This window comes from Mesoplodon bidens (assembly GCF_964165515.1).
Source record: "Mesoplodon bidens genome assembly, chromosome: 10".
Classification (NCBI taxonomy): Eukaryota; Metazoa; Chordata; class Mammalia; order Artiodactyla; family Ziphiidae; genus Mesoplodon; species Mesoplodon bidens.
The window spans coordinates 32,299,892-32,314,483 of NC_138172.1; the positions used below are offsets into that span (position 1 = coordinate 32,299,892).

General features: G+C 35.3%; 1 protein-coding gene across 2 annotated transcripts in view; it reads right to left on the reverse strand.

Moving 5' to 3' along the window:
• APPL1 (adaptor protein, phosphotyrosine interacting with PH domain and leucine zipper 1) overlaps positions 1-14,592 on the reverse strand; it is a 34,194-nt gene that overhangs the window by 3,912 nt on the left and 15,690 nt on the right. Inside the window, exons 8-21 of one of the 2 annotated variants that reach the window (XM_081245227.1) lie at positions 14,117-14,263; positions 12,908-12,990; positions 12,018-12,176; positions 11,158-11,346; positions 9,626-9,668; positions 8,372-8,428; positions 5,860-5,951; positions 5,272-5,454; positions 3,351-3,403; positions 2,577-2,751; positions 2,440-2,476; positions 1,574-1,720; positions 942-992; positions 555-644 (exon numbers count right to left, since the gene is read on the reverse strand). In XM_081245227.1, the coding sequence (XP_081101353.1) occupies positions 555-644; positions 942-992; positions 1,574-1,720; positions 2,440-2,476; positions 2,577-2,751; positions 3,351-3,403; positions 5,272-5,454; positions 5,860-5,951; positions 8,372-8,428; positions 9,626-9,668; positions 11,158-11,346; positions 12,018-12,176; positions 12,908-12,990; positions 14,117-14,263 (1,506 nt within the window). The remainder of the gene's footprint in view (positions 1-554; positions 645-941; positions 993-1,573; positions 1,721-2,439; positions 2,477-2,576; positions 2,752-3,350; positions 3,404-5,271; positions 5,455-5,859; positions 5,952-8,371; positions 8,429-9,625; positions 9,669-11,157; positions 11,347-12,017; positions 12,177-12,907; positions 12,991-14,116; positions 14,264-14,592) is intronic. The other variant, XM_081245228.1, reaches the window with a different exon arrangement.

The following is a 14,592-nucleotide window of genomic DNA, read 5'->3' on the forward strand; positions in this document are numbered from 1 at the left end:
GCTCATAATGAATCACTCCACATCCCCTCCCTTCCCTCTCTCTTATATGTATGTGTGTGTGTGTATGTATACACACACACACACACACACACACAACTACCATTGATGAAAGCCATATATATATCTCCTCTCAAAAGATCTACTTTGACAGAGACAACCTTCCAACCTCTTCTGGAATATGTAGTATGTTTGCTAAACAGCAAGTCACACTACATGTCAATATAACTATAATGTAAACATTGTATCAGAAGACAGATGTCAGGAATTCCCTGGCAGTCCAGTGGTTGGGACTCCGAGCTCTCACAGATGAGGGCCCCGGTTCAATCCCTGGTTGGGGAACTAAGATCCCACAAGCGGTGCAGCGCAGCCAAGAAGACAGATGTCATCCTTTTCTGCTATGCTATGAATCATCTGGTTATGTATGAAGTGGCTGAGCAAGTAGAAACAGACCTTCACTTGAAAATTCCAATATGAAAGTCACAGTGCTGAATTAAGGAAACTCTTCATAAACATCATATCTAGTCAGAGAAGATCTAGACATTAGGACTGCATACCTTTTCAATTTGTTTTTGTTTACTGAGTTCTTTCTGTTGCTTCTCTTTTACTCTCTCTATTTCTTTTTGTTTTTCTGATGCCCTGCGATCCTGAAGACCAGATGAATACAACTAATGAATTAAATATGAAATAACTTTAAATTTTAACTTGTCAATTAATATTACCTCTGTAACCTTTTCAAATTATTATTTGCATTTATGAGAAAGCACACCAAAAATTTACATTCTAATGTTAGCAATTTATCCAAATTCTAAATGCTATGTATCAACAATAGCATCTATTGTTAACCCTGCATAGCAAAATCATTTTTATTTACTTGCTAATATGAAAGATCTTATATTACTTTAGTTAACATTCTTGGATAATTAAGTGTCTTGGATTCTTACCAGTTCTGCATGCAAAGCTATCTGTTTTGCCAGTCCAACAGAATCACAAATCTAAAGGGGGAACAAGTGAGAAAAACTCAGGCAGTTCTTACATCAAGTGTCCAAATGGCTGATGTAACTAGTTTTATAACTCATTTTAATACACTGCTTCAAACAAAAGCTGATTTAAGAATGTTCCAGCCCCAAAACCAATCCTTTGTATATTTTCTTCAGAGTCTGTGAGCTCCCACTGCTGGCTCTCACCTCTTTCACATACATAGATAACATTTCACATGTTATCTCAAATTCATTACTGAGATGGTAAAGTTGCAAAGAACAAAGCAAGCAGCTGCTGCTGCTGCTACTCTATGATGAAGACATTTGGAAATGGCTGATTATGGGAATCTTTTGCATTCCCAGGATAAGTTAACAAAGCCAGAAGATTGCAACAGCTATCAATGGCCAGGAGGATACAGGTTTGTGGAGTCAGATGGCCCAACCCATCAGCTCAGCTCTCTTCAAAACAAGAGGCTTTGGTCAAGCAACTCAGTTGGACTAGGCAAAGTTTGGGAGTTTTTCTCCAGAAATCTTAGCAAGAACTTTGACTATGACACGTATTTCACAACAGAAACACATTTTGAAAAGCCACGTACCTTTTCACCCTCATTGTTTGATTCAAATATATAGCAGACTGATGACAGATTACTTTCACTTCTCCCTCCTGATGTCCGAAGAACAAATCCAAAAAGCCTCTTATTTTCCTGGTGTGTAGCATACAAAACTACACTGGGTAATGGAAACTGCCACAGAAAACATCAGAAGCAAACATGAAATTTTTCAAACCATTAAAACAGCCCTCTTGTATATGACAAACTCATGTACTAAGTTATTTAATATCCTAAATAGAACATTAGAGACAATTGTTTTTCTTAACCGAATGGTAATCCAAGAACAAACAATGTCATATTTGGTTTGGATTGTCAGGAAATTAAAAGGTTGTTGAATACTGAATTTGTTTTATTAGTCAATAACACATTTTACAAATTCAAATTCAGTAACAAAAATGGTCTATATTATTAAATGATTAAATAGAAGCACATGCCTGCAGCTATTTCTTTTTTTTTGCGGTACGCGGGCCTCTCACAGCTGTGGCCTCTCCCGCTGCGGAGCACAGGCTCCTGCAGCTATTTCAAAACAGATAATTATAAAATAAACTCAGTCGTGTTGGCCTTTTAATCCCTTAATTTAATTTTTAGTTTCTTTAGTGTATGATAGATGCTCCCTAACTGAGGGATAAATATAAATACTAAGTATCACACCAGATTGCATTGATTCTTTAAGTTACATGGAATGTTACAACTTTTTTGTAGAGATAGCCATAGACTCAATTATAACACCCTAAAGCCCAATCATAATTCACGCTACCATATCTGAATATACAGAATCAGGATTATTATAAAGATTAAGATGTGTATATGTACAAAGAGACTTAAAATAAAGCTTTAAACGCAGAACTCACCATGAGCCTTGTAACTTGTGTCTGTGGATCAATTAACCTATAATAATAATTAAAAATTTGGGAGACAAATTTTAATTAGGCTAAAATTATGTAAACATTTTTCCCTACAGTTTTTTGAGGGACAGGTTACTACTTACTTTAAACAATCACAAGAGACTAATAAATGTGATTCTGTCATACGAAAGATGTTATGGATGGCCCGGGCAGCTAAGATTTGGCGCATTGTTTCATAAACAACATCTGGATTGTCATCTGATTTCACCTCCATAGAACCAAGGAATCGGACAATAAACAACTGATGAAGAATAGAATCTACAACAAAACAAGGTACATTACGTATTTTTAAATACCAAATTTCTTTTCCTAAGGAATAAAATACACTTTCTTTAGGTTTTCCAATGAAAAATTCAACATAGCAGAAGCATTTAGAAATAACTCCTAACTACAGTGTTCATCTTATAGAAAAATTAAGATCTCAAACTCAAATAGCAAAAGGTTATGCTTTGGCAATTGGTACTTCTGAGTTAAAAAGAATTCCTTTTACTATGCTTACAGCTTTTCTGTAAGTTTGAAATTATATCAAAGTAAATAGCTATGGGAAAAAGAAAAAAAAAGTTATGCTCCAAAACCAGAAGAAAACAGCTGTTAGGAAAAGGTCAAAGGATATCTTATGGAATGAGAATTTGACTATGAGGTCAAAAGTATCATAATCTATAATTTTGTGTGAATAATGAAATCTTAAGTTTGATTAAGTTCTGTTGCTTTAAGTGTTCTATGAGTGAAAAGAGAAAACTGTGAAGTATAGATACCATTAAAACAGCATACAACAAAACAAACGTAAACATCAAATTCTTCACACAGTTTACTGCTCTGAGAATTTCTAAAATACAAGAATACTACACTTGTTTTACCTTCAGTTTCAGATTTTGTACCTCCTCCAGATTCTCCAAATGGATTTGTACGCCTGAAAAGTATTTTAAAAAATTATGAACCAGAGGTCAGTTACCATGAGCCACATGGAAGGAATCTCAATCACTGAACACAGAGTTAAAAACTAAAAGTCACAAAACCTTGTACATACATTTTTAAAAAGCTCCAAAATACCCCTTCCTGTTAAGGAACACTACTGATGACCAACTTACTTGTGATGAAGGCCTCTGCCCTCACACTAAGTTAACAGGCTGAACTCAAAGTTGCTATATTTTAGAAGATGTGGACAGATTGCATGTTTAGCCATAGACACACAAAAATCAACATTATAATAAAACATGTTGCAAAAGTTCTTGAATTTAAATAAAGTAGGACAGAGGAATGGCTAATTTAGCTTCAACTTTAGGTACATGAGAAAAATGCCAGGAATTTCCTTGGATTGTAAAAAAACTTTTTTTAGGTCCTCTAAGTACATGTCGCAAGTTAACTATGATAATTTGAACATTTTCTAGTTTTAAACCTGTATTTCTCAAGGCATACGTAACAGAATGCAAGAAGAAAAGCTAACTAGAGATGGAAGCTACCTCCCTCCTTAGTGTGCATGGCTCATGACACACCCACAATGAAGGAAGAAAAGTACAATCCAAAGTAGGTTTTATAGACAAACAGCTAAGTGGTTCTAAAATAACACTGGCGTTAAGATAACATGAAATTGATCTCCCTAATACATGTCTGACCTATCATATCAAATGCTAAGTATATTTCTGTGATCAAGAGTAAATTATCTGGGCTTCCCTGGTGGCACAGTGGTTGAGAGTCCGCCTGCCAATGCAGGGGACACGGGTTCAAGCCCTGGTCCAGGAAGATCCTACATGCCGCAGAGCAGCTAAGCGGGTGCGCCACAACTACTGAGCCTGCGCTCTAGAGCCCGCGAGCCACAACTACTGAGCCCGCGCACCTAGAGCCCATGCTCCGCAACAAGAGAAGCCCGTGCACTGCAACGAAGGGTAGCCCCTGCTCACCGCAACTAGAGAAAGCCTGAGCGCAGCAAAGAAGACCCAACGCAGCCAAAAATAAATAAGTAAATTTATTTTAAAAAAAAAAGAAAAAAGAAAAAAAAAAGAGTAAATTATCTTTTCTTGGTCATGGCCATGTATATCCAAATTACTACATTATCAATTTATTAGGTGCCCCACCTACTTAATAAATGATTTGCCTTAAGCCACGTTTCCTTCATCCATAGCCAAAGAAAAATTTTAACTGCTTTGACAAGGATTTCTCATTATATAAACAAAAGATAATTCATTAATAATTCATAGCATGACAATGTTTTAGTTCCTTCCTGGAGATTTCTTATTCTGACACAAGATAACTTTTTTTTTTTTTTTAGTTGCAGCATGCGGGTTTCTTAGTTGCATCATGTGGACTTCTTAGTTGTGGCATGCATGTGGGATCTAGTTCCCCAACCAGGGATCGAAGCCGGGCCCCCTGCATTGGAAGCACAGAGTCCTACCCACTGGGCCACCAGGGAAGTCCCCTAGATAACGTTTTCTAATAAACCTGTAGCACATGTATTACTCTCAAGAATTTAAAAAATATTGTCATGACGTAAAAATCGGACTGTCAACTTTCTTCTGTAATTTTAAGAGTAAATACCTTAGAAGTAGATCTGATAAACAATTCAGAATTGAGTATTTTTAAAACTAAATTATCTTAACTCATTTAACTAGGCAAAAAACAGAGAAAAGCCTGCATGATTCTTCTCCAACTATCAAAATTCTGTTAGGTAATTAAACAAAGAAAGTAAAACATAGCTGATGCACAAGGTGTATGAGAGATGGCTCTCAACTGTAGAAATTGGCTCATAAGCCTTACAGCCCTACAGACCTGCCTATCACCCACCTGCCTCCCTGGCCAGAGGCTTTTGCCTGGCCAGGCTGATCTTCACACACAGGAGAAATGATGTCAAACTGTATTGGGGTGTCTGGGGCAACGAGAGAATCTAGAGAGAGGGCAGCCAAATTTGTGGACTCAGATCCTATGGATCCTGAACTGCTGGTTCGAGCTGTCAGTGGCCGAGATTGTCTAAGCACAGAAGAAAACAAGAAGGCATTGCATTTAGTTTTCTCTTTTGGAAATTAAACACTTAAACTATGAGAAAAGAAAATACAATTTTATAAGTCGATGAGAACAAATTTTAATAAACACAATCCCAAATCACAGCTACTTTGTCAAAAGACTTTATCAAAAGACTTTTTCTTTCCAACTACTAAATTCAGAAATGTAAATCACTTTAACCTAGAGATAAACACAAGGGAAATCTGGAATCATCATTTATTTAGCACTCTTGCTGGTAAATTTACCGATTTGAAATACATTTTCTAGAACTATTTCGTACTAATGTAACTAGCACTGCTAAAATCCAAGTGTTTGCTAACACTTTCAATAGCCCATATAGTTCTTTAAATAGCCCACAGACTGGTAACTCACCCTGTTGGCCGCAGGCTCTCGTGCCTCTGCTGGAAAGACGGGGAAGGAGTGACAGCTTCCAAAGCTGACTGATTTACTCGTGCAGCAATTTCCTATTTTTTTTTTAAAAAAAGGACTAATTAGTAAAGCAAGAAAACCAAAAGTTTAAATATAACTCTCTCAACTGTCAGAATGCCCCTGAGTTACACTAAAAATGTAAATTGAAGTTACTAAACTAGTTCCACATTCTCTTGTCTTAGTATTAAGACACATAATTAACTTCACAACATTATAACTTAAGTTTCCTCTTACTTCCTGTAAACCTAGGGGGGAAATCTAATTTTTTTCTACTAATATACATAATAGGAAATATTTTTTCTTTAAATTTTAACTATCAAATTTTTTTTAGATTAAGGTTTGTATTGCTAGCACCTAGTACAGTGCCTAGCATATGGGCACTCAAATTTGCTAAATAAAGAAATTTAAAAGGAGCAGGAAATAGTCACAAAATATTAAAGTATTTTATAACTATGATGCTGAAGTTTTCATGATTTTCCGGGATGTATTTATGCTCAGAAATATCTGTGTATTTATTAATAAAGTTATCATGGATATTTTCAGGCCAAATTTGAAAAAAAGCTTTCCATAAGAAATATTTTAAAACTTATTAAAATATTAAACTTATTAAATAATTTAAAACTTATTATTTAAAACACAAGCTAAATAAAATAGCATGTACATTAGAAAAAATAATCAGAAAACATTTTTGCACTTCTGTGTCTTAGCAAAAGTATGAAGACAATACCACAAATTGATCAAAATTTCTTCTCATTAATATAAATAAAATAATTCTGGATAATCTGGAAAATATTAAAACTCTGACTTCTGATAATTGGCAGGAGAGTACAATAAGCCTGACTTATTCAAATCCAAACACTATATTCCCTTTGTATTCCCTAGGTATTAACAAGTCATCTAATTTGCATTTTAATTTTCTGTTGTTCCCAAGTCACATAACAGAAAGAAAAAGCAAGATTGGCAGGAGATCAGGTTACTAAAAGCAGAAGACTTCTCTACAGTTAGCACTGATATTCTTAGATTAAACTCATTAGATCATTATAAAACTAACAGAAATAACTAATATTTTTCAGGTCATGAGATTTTGCTTCTTTAGTTCAAACCTTTTTTCCTAGGCATCCAAATCATATGTGTCTTGGATGGCACCTCAAAACCATTATGGTAAAAACAGAACTCTTCTTTTCCAAATTGTTCTTCCCTTCATTTGGGCTTAAAACCTGGAAGTCATCTTTGTCTCCTTCATCCTTTACATCGGTCAGTTACTAACTAGCCCAGCCAATTTCTTTTTACCTGTTTCTATGATTCATTCTTCTCTCTTCCCTCAGGTTACCACCATGTTCAGACTCTCAATTCGTGCCTAAACTATAATGGCCTCCTACACGTCCCCCAACAGTCCTGCCTAATTAACTGCTACACCAACAACAGTTTAAGACTTAGAAGGGTAGGGCTTCCTAGAGAAATTACCCCCGATCTGCCTCAGCTGAAACCGTAACCCCCCCCCCCGCCTCCCATCAGCCCCAAACAGCCTTGGGAGGCAGCCAGGTTCACAGCCTAGCTGGGCCTACCAAGACTGGCAGAGGTCAGATGGCTCCTCTCTTAAACCAAGTCTCTTCCCAACTACACTGCAGTTAGGACTCATGGGTCCTTCCAGAGTTCTCTGCACCCTGGGTTCTGCCTGCATGTTTGGAATGCATCTACAACTCTGTCTACACTGCTGAGTTCATCTGATTTGATACCCGCTACTCAAAGCATAACTGGCAAAACTTGAGAGTTCAGGCTGCCCCACCCCAGACCTACTGAAACGTAATATGCATTTTAACAAGGTCCCCAGGTGATTTGTATGCACATTTCAGTTTTCTATTATTCTCCAACAAGACCTTTCAATTCTAATTATACAACTAATTTCACAAACACAACTCTGCATTTGTGCTTTTGTTTTTATTCTCTTATCTACAGTGTCTGCTCTTTTCCTCAAAATCTGGACAAATCCTACCTAGCTCAGGTTTCTGCCATCTCCACAGTTTTCTCTAAAACTAAAATCCATACTGATCTTAATATTCTGAAATCTTAAGCTTTCAGTCATCACCATACACTTTCAATTTATAGGAAATGTTACTTAAAGTTTTAGTTTTCTCTTCCCACATACATAAGCTCCTGGAGGGCAGAGGCCATGGCCTATTTTTCTTCTATATCCCCTTTCTCCATGGTGCTCAACACGGTGCTAAACACAAGGTTGATGTCTACTTACATTTGTTGGTTGACTGATTTCAGTATGTTCTGAAATAATTTACTGTTCTAGGAAGACCAGATACTCATTCTATTCATGATATATAAAAGTTGCCCATTCAAGGGCAAATTAAAAGATTACAGAACTTGAGAAAATACAATAAAAGCCATATAAGCCACAGAATTATTCAATTTTGCCAGATCTGGATACATAAAATAAAAATATTACCTCTGGGTTTTCACTTAAATATATCTGTTTAGATATGTTATTTATTGTACAGATCCACTGCAAGAGGAAAAAATAGAAAAATACGATTAATATTTTCTTCTACAATGCTTCCCTTCTAAGAGAGAATGTTTAATATTTAACTGACATATAAGTTTCACTAGAAGAAATAACATATAATCTTTCTTATGAGATAAATACCTTCCTATATACAAAAGCATATATATGTACAACATATGAAGGTACAAGAGAACACTGAACAGATTTGTTATTTTTAAATCCCAAATATATTTCATACAAGGAAATAAAAAATATAGCTATCATGTTAAACTGTAATTTAAGAGTCTATATTTATCTTTTTATATCACACCCCCCTCTAATCCCCACCATATAAGACAGTCTGGACTCAGATACCATGATTAATAACAATGTAAAAAAAGTTAAGAGCTAAATATATTCCTTGTGAACGTATTTTACATACTTCCCTTTCAGGTTTATAAATAACACAGAAAACACTCTCTGCCCCACATCCTCTGCTTCACTCTCAAGTATTCCAGTGCCTGAGGAGCCTCACAAAGCTAACCTAATATTCTGTTTGGTAAACCCTGCAAAGAACAGACGTATGTCTGTATTCCTCAGAGACCAGAAGTAGGTTTTAATACCTACTCTTTTCCATAAGAAGTAAATAAAAGTTGATCTCTACATAATTTCTAAACTTGTCTTTTACCAACACAATTATATCATAACAACTTACCTTCCATATTTGGTGAACTACAAGTAAAAATGGAGCCAAAAACAAAAGACTCACAAGGAAGAACAAACACTCCCAAATTTTTGTTTTTCTGTCTTTCATTTCCCCAAGGTTTTAAGCTTTAGTTGCTTCCTGCCACGCTACATCTGCCACTATGTTCTTAATGCAGCAAATACTGTCTCAGAGAGTTGGTAAGAGAAGGGAATAGATTAAACTCGCCTCATGATACTAACAGCCTGCCAGAAAGCAGCAGTCACAAGGTCATTTCTGAATTTGAGCTTTTAAAAAGACAGCAAGAGATGATCTCTAAGGTCTCTCCTTATAGGTCCAGTTGTAAAATTCCATGTGAAACTTAAGGATGTTGCTTGAGGACAACAGACTTTTATGAAAAAAAGATTTGTAATTAACTAGGATTTTCCAAATTTCTATAATGAACACATCAATGTTTTGTCATCAGAAAAATATCTTAAGATGATGCTGAAGAAATTAAGTAGATAAAATTTTACCTCTTCATGGTCTTTTTTACTCTCTGCTTGCAAAATTGAAGACCTGAAAAAAAAGAGAAAAAGTCTGACAGTAAACTTTTTTCTAAAGTACTTTCAACATGAGTGAGAAATTTTTATCTTTAAAGATACACATCAGTATGAAACAAACAAAGAGAAAACACATAACCAACCGGTATCTTAAGGAAAGGAGACTATCAGAGGTATCAGGACTCAGATTTTAACAACTCTTGACTTTGTCTATCTATGCCAAGATGTACCAAAAAAGAAATGTGCTGGTTTTCAGAAGGCAGCCTATAACAAAGGTACATTGGCACTAAGACAATGCATTTCAACTTTCTGACACTTACCATATATATTTCAAACATAAATCAGTGGTCCTAATAGAAAATACTAATTTTACTTCATTATTTATTATTTTTCCTTGAATATGGTTAAGTAAAACTTTTCAACATATTAATCACTAACATAGGGATATGTGGCTTTTCTATAGATGTTAATATTTTAAGAGTTAGAAAAAAATTTTTTTCACTAATTTTGAATCACACCAGGAATGTGAAATGGGAAATCATGTTAAGCATTAGCAAAAAAACGGAAATACAAAAATGTAAATACATCCAGTAACGTTAACAGTTTGGTAATTTTGACAAATGAACAAAGGGACTCCCAACATCCAGTGTGACAATGACACACAGTAATTGACATTCATTGTATGTTTATAGAAGGAATATGAAATAAACAGTCAGTATTTCCTCAACTGTTTTAAAAATGTACTTACAATAAAAAATAAAAACTGTAAGGCAATGACCAAAAAGTTAATTATTGCTTCTGGTTAATGAGATTATAGCTTTTCTTCACACATCTTTTTGTATTGTTCTGTGCTTCTCAAAAATTTGTTTTAAAAGCTGCTCTATGGGATTCTTGTTTAATGCAAAGGTAATAGAAGTTTAAAAGATGGCACGTAAACATTAATGGCCTAAATAATTAATTTGATCAGAAATATTTGTTTAACATTTAAAAATATTATTATTAGCACCTATTACATGCTAGGCACATTACATATGTTCGATTTCTATTCTACATAACAATTCACAAAATAGAAATGAAGGACCCCCCCACCTCCATTTTACATGTAGAAAAATGAAGCTCAGAGAGGTCAGGTAACTTGTCTAACACTGCAAAGTAGGTAGTGGATCCAGAATTTGAGCTTTCTGACCCAAAGGTTGGAGCTCTTTCCACTAACTTGTGCTGCCTTCCCCATACCATGCTGGATTTTCAGTGACCAGTCTCTTAACATGAAATCCCCGGTCTTCACCACATAAACTTGCTTTGACAACCTCAAAATATTGACATCATTTATCTAAGTCAAAAAGGAAAATTCAACTAATTTCTACAAGATTAAAAAGAAAATTATCTTAATACCTAATAATTCTAAAATATATGTACAATGAATGTCCAAATGAAAAGGAATTATCCTACATTTCAGTAGTTTAAAATATGACAGATTTTTTTTAATAGTAGGGAAAAATACTAACTTTTTGCCATCAAAAGAAGTGATCTGAAAACAGTATCGCCTGTCTTCACAGTCCACAGCCATTACTGAACAGTTGTCTATGTCCATGGCCAGGCCTCCTGCTACGTCCCCACGGGCCTGACTCATTAGGTTTCCACCCTGTGTGAAGTAAAACTGTCTGTCCCAGGTAGATGACACCAAGCCTGTTTTACTAAATGAAGAAAGTACATTCACTCTTTAATAACAACACACCTAAAATCCCATCATCAGCCAGACACAAGATAAAGCACATCACAAAGAACCACCTTGCAAAAAGGCACCAAGGTGCCTAGAAAATATAAACATCAAGTTTTCAGTCTCTAAAATAAATTCACATAAACTGACCCACTTGTGTAATTGTGCATGTATATATTTCCAAAACAAGGCTGGAAATGACCAAATTACAGCTGTTATGATGCTCCATAAAATACAGTCCAACTGTATTTCAAGGGAATAAATTCAAAACAAAAGGATTTATTTTACTGCTTTATCCTATCTTCAGGTAAAAACTAAAATTTGACTTGATGGTGTAATTACATATATTTTAAAGTATGAAAATGATATTTAATAGCATTCACATGTTATGCTAGATTTAAACTTAAATTGGTTTCACTTTTTAAAATAATTCTAAATCATTTGATAAATATCTAAATAGAATTTTACTTTTGAAAATTATTCATGTACCTCATCTGTCAAAAAGTTGGCATAAATACTAATAGTGATATTAGTAAAAAGATTCAACATTTAGTAAAATCAGAACAGTTTAGAGATATCATTTATTATATTCACTTGCTATTACCTTAATTGATACACAATATATGAAAATAACAATAGTTTTCTTACTTCCTAGCATTAAGGTATCCAGCCTTTCGGGTTAAGTTTCGATTAACAGGAAATTTTGTGGGATCTGGGTCAGGCAAATACAAGGGGTCACTGGCTACTTCCAAATCCTCTATTGTCTGCTGCATGGTCTCTACATCACTGTCCATTTCCCTGCGAACACTAACAGAAGGAACAGATTATTTACTACCAACTACAACAGACAAAGAACTCCTTACCAATCTTATTTATCTGTATATTTGTTCTGTATATATTTTCCTAAAGAGAACAGCAGTGGCATGGGTGGTTAAAGTGGCGTGTTATAAAGCAGCTTTACGTTTTATTTGAAACTTAGATATTTGGGAACAATACCAAATTCCAAAACTAATGAAGCCACACTGAATGACTCATACTTTGGAGGAATTTTCAAACTGCTCTGCCCTGTGCGTTTAAAACAATCATTTTCATCTCCCTCCATATCGCAGGTTAACCACATCACTGCTCAGACTTTGAACCTGATTAGTACTTCCTGTGTCTCTTGAATCTCTCATGGCTTGCAAAGCAAGATTTATTTAGTACTCTCCCATCCATCCCCTACAATTCAGATAACTGTGAAGATAATTCACTTATGGATAATTACTATTATGTGTCTGTTGTATTCAGACATAAAACCTAGTCTACAATCAATAAAATACCATCAGATTTGACACTGTTATGAAATTCAGAGTTCAAATTCTGTGGAAAAGATGGTGAGAAAACCAAGAAGCATCCATGAGCCACTCGAGAAACACTCTCACGGCAGGGAAAATAGCCCCTCAGAAATTAAGTGGTAAATATTTTTAGATTATGGTATTTAGCTGTTAACTTATCATTCTCATAACTTCATTTTCAATTTTAAGGAAGAAAATACTTACTTCTGTACACTTGTTCCAATATTAGTTAAGAATTCTTCCAGTTGGTCATTGAGATTTTCAGAACCCATCTTAAAGAAACTTATCTGGGGCAAGAGGGTGTGGGAATGGGAGGTTGAACAACAGAAACACATACACACAAAATACTTAGAGTGAATCATATAAACAATCACCAAGATACATAGTTAAGTAAAAAACAAAGGATTATTTCCATTTGTGTAAAAATAGGTTGTAGTTTACAATGATTTCTACTGGGCATAGAGCCACTGAAGAAACTACACTTAAATTTCACTGTGCATCATCTTATATATTAACACATGCATATAGTAAACAAGTTTTTAAAATTGGAAAATATATTTTAAAACATTTCAAGTAAGTCATATGGATAAACTATTTCATGTTTACTACAAAGATAAGTTTTATATCTGAGGAATAATAAGTACTCATATTCAAAGGAATATTCAAATTTCTTTAAACTCTTGCTTTTAGGGGACTGCTATTTCATCTTATGTTACCCAAATTTAATTTTCTAGCCTCCTTCCTGATGTACAACTCTTGGAATACTTTGGAGTTCATCCATTAATTTTAACTCAGGAAGTATGCCAGGAACATGACACAAGCTCAAACATGTCCATTCTCTTTCAGATCTATTATGAAGCAAGAGTGAGTAGAAGCTTGAGCAATAGGAGTAGCTTTGGAATTCATTTATCTTTCTGTTCCCTGTCCCCAGCTGTGAAGGGCAAGGTCTAAATACAAGGTAAGTGGTTTCACCTACCCTAAAATATTTGAAATCTTCATTTGCTAGGAAAACCCTTCTCCCTAACTTCCTTAAAATAGCACTCTGGGGCCTCCCTGGTGGCGCAGTGGTTGAGAGTCCGCCTGCCGATGCAGGGGATACGGGTTCGTGCCCCGGTCTGGGAGGATCCCATATGCCGCGGAGCGGCTGGGCCCGTGAGCCATGGCCGCTGGGCCTGCGCATCCGGAGCCTGTGCTCCGCAACGGGAGAGGCCACAACAGTGAGAGGCCCGCATACCGCAAAAAGAAAAAAAAAAAAAAAAATAGCACTCTGACATTTTAAAAAAATGCTTTAAAATCACAGACACAAATGAGTATTTGACCTTAGTTTGTAATATCCTTACATTTAACATAAAAATCAAACTTAATATAAAGTTCTTAAGACAGTTATAATCCAAAACTCAGTACAATATTCACCTGAGCTTGCATGTACCCAAGTAGAGGTTCTAACAATGCTATTTTCTTTTTGTATTGAAGAGTATTTAATGCACAAAAATAATGCATCATGGTCTGGTGTTGTTTTTTTCTGGAAGTGTAGACATCTTCTGTTACTTCATACTTCACCTTTGAGTGAAAGATTAAAAATACTATTATTTATTTAATTTTGAATTATCTTTAGTAGTGGGTGAGGGGAAGAGAGTACCCAAGGAAAAAGGTGCATCACCAGCAATTGTACATAGCTTTCTTATTTTCTGAGATAGAAATCCTGCAGAATATTGGCTAATATAGTTTTCCTGTTTTACTACCAACCACTTTATTTTTTAAAATGCACATTAAAAGCAGCATTCTAGGGCTTCCCTGGTGGTGCAATGTTTGGGAGTCCGCCTGCCAATGCAGGGGACACGGGTTCGTGCCCCAGTCCGGGAAGATCCCACATGCTGCGGAGTGGCTGG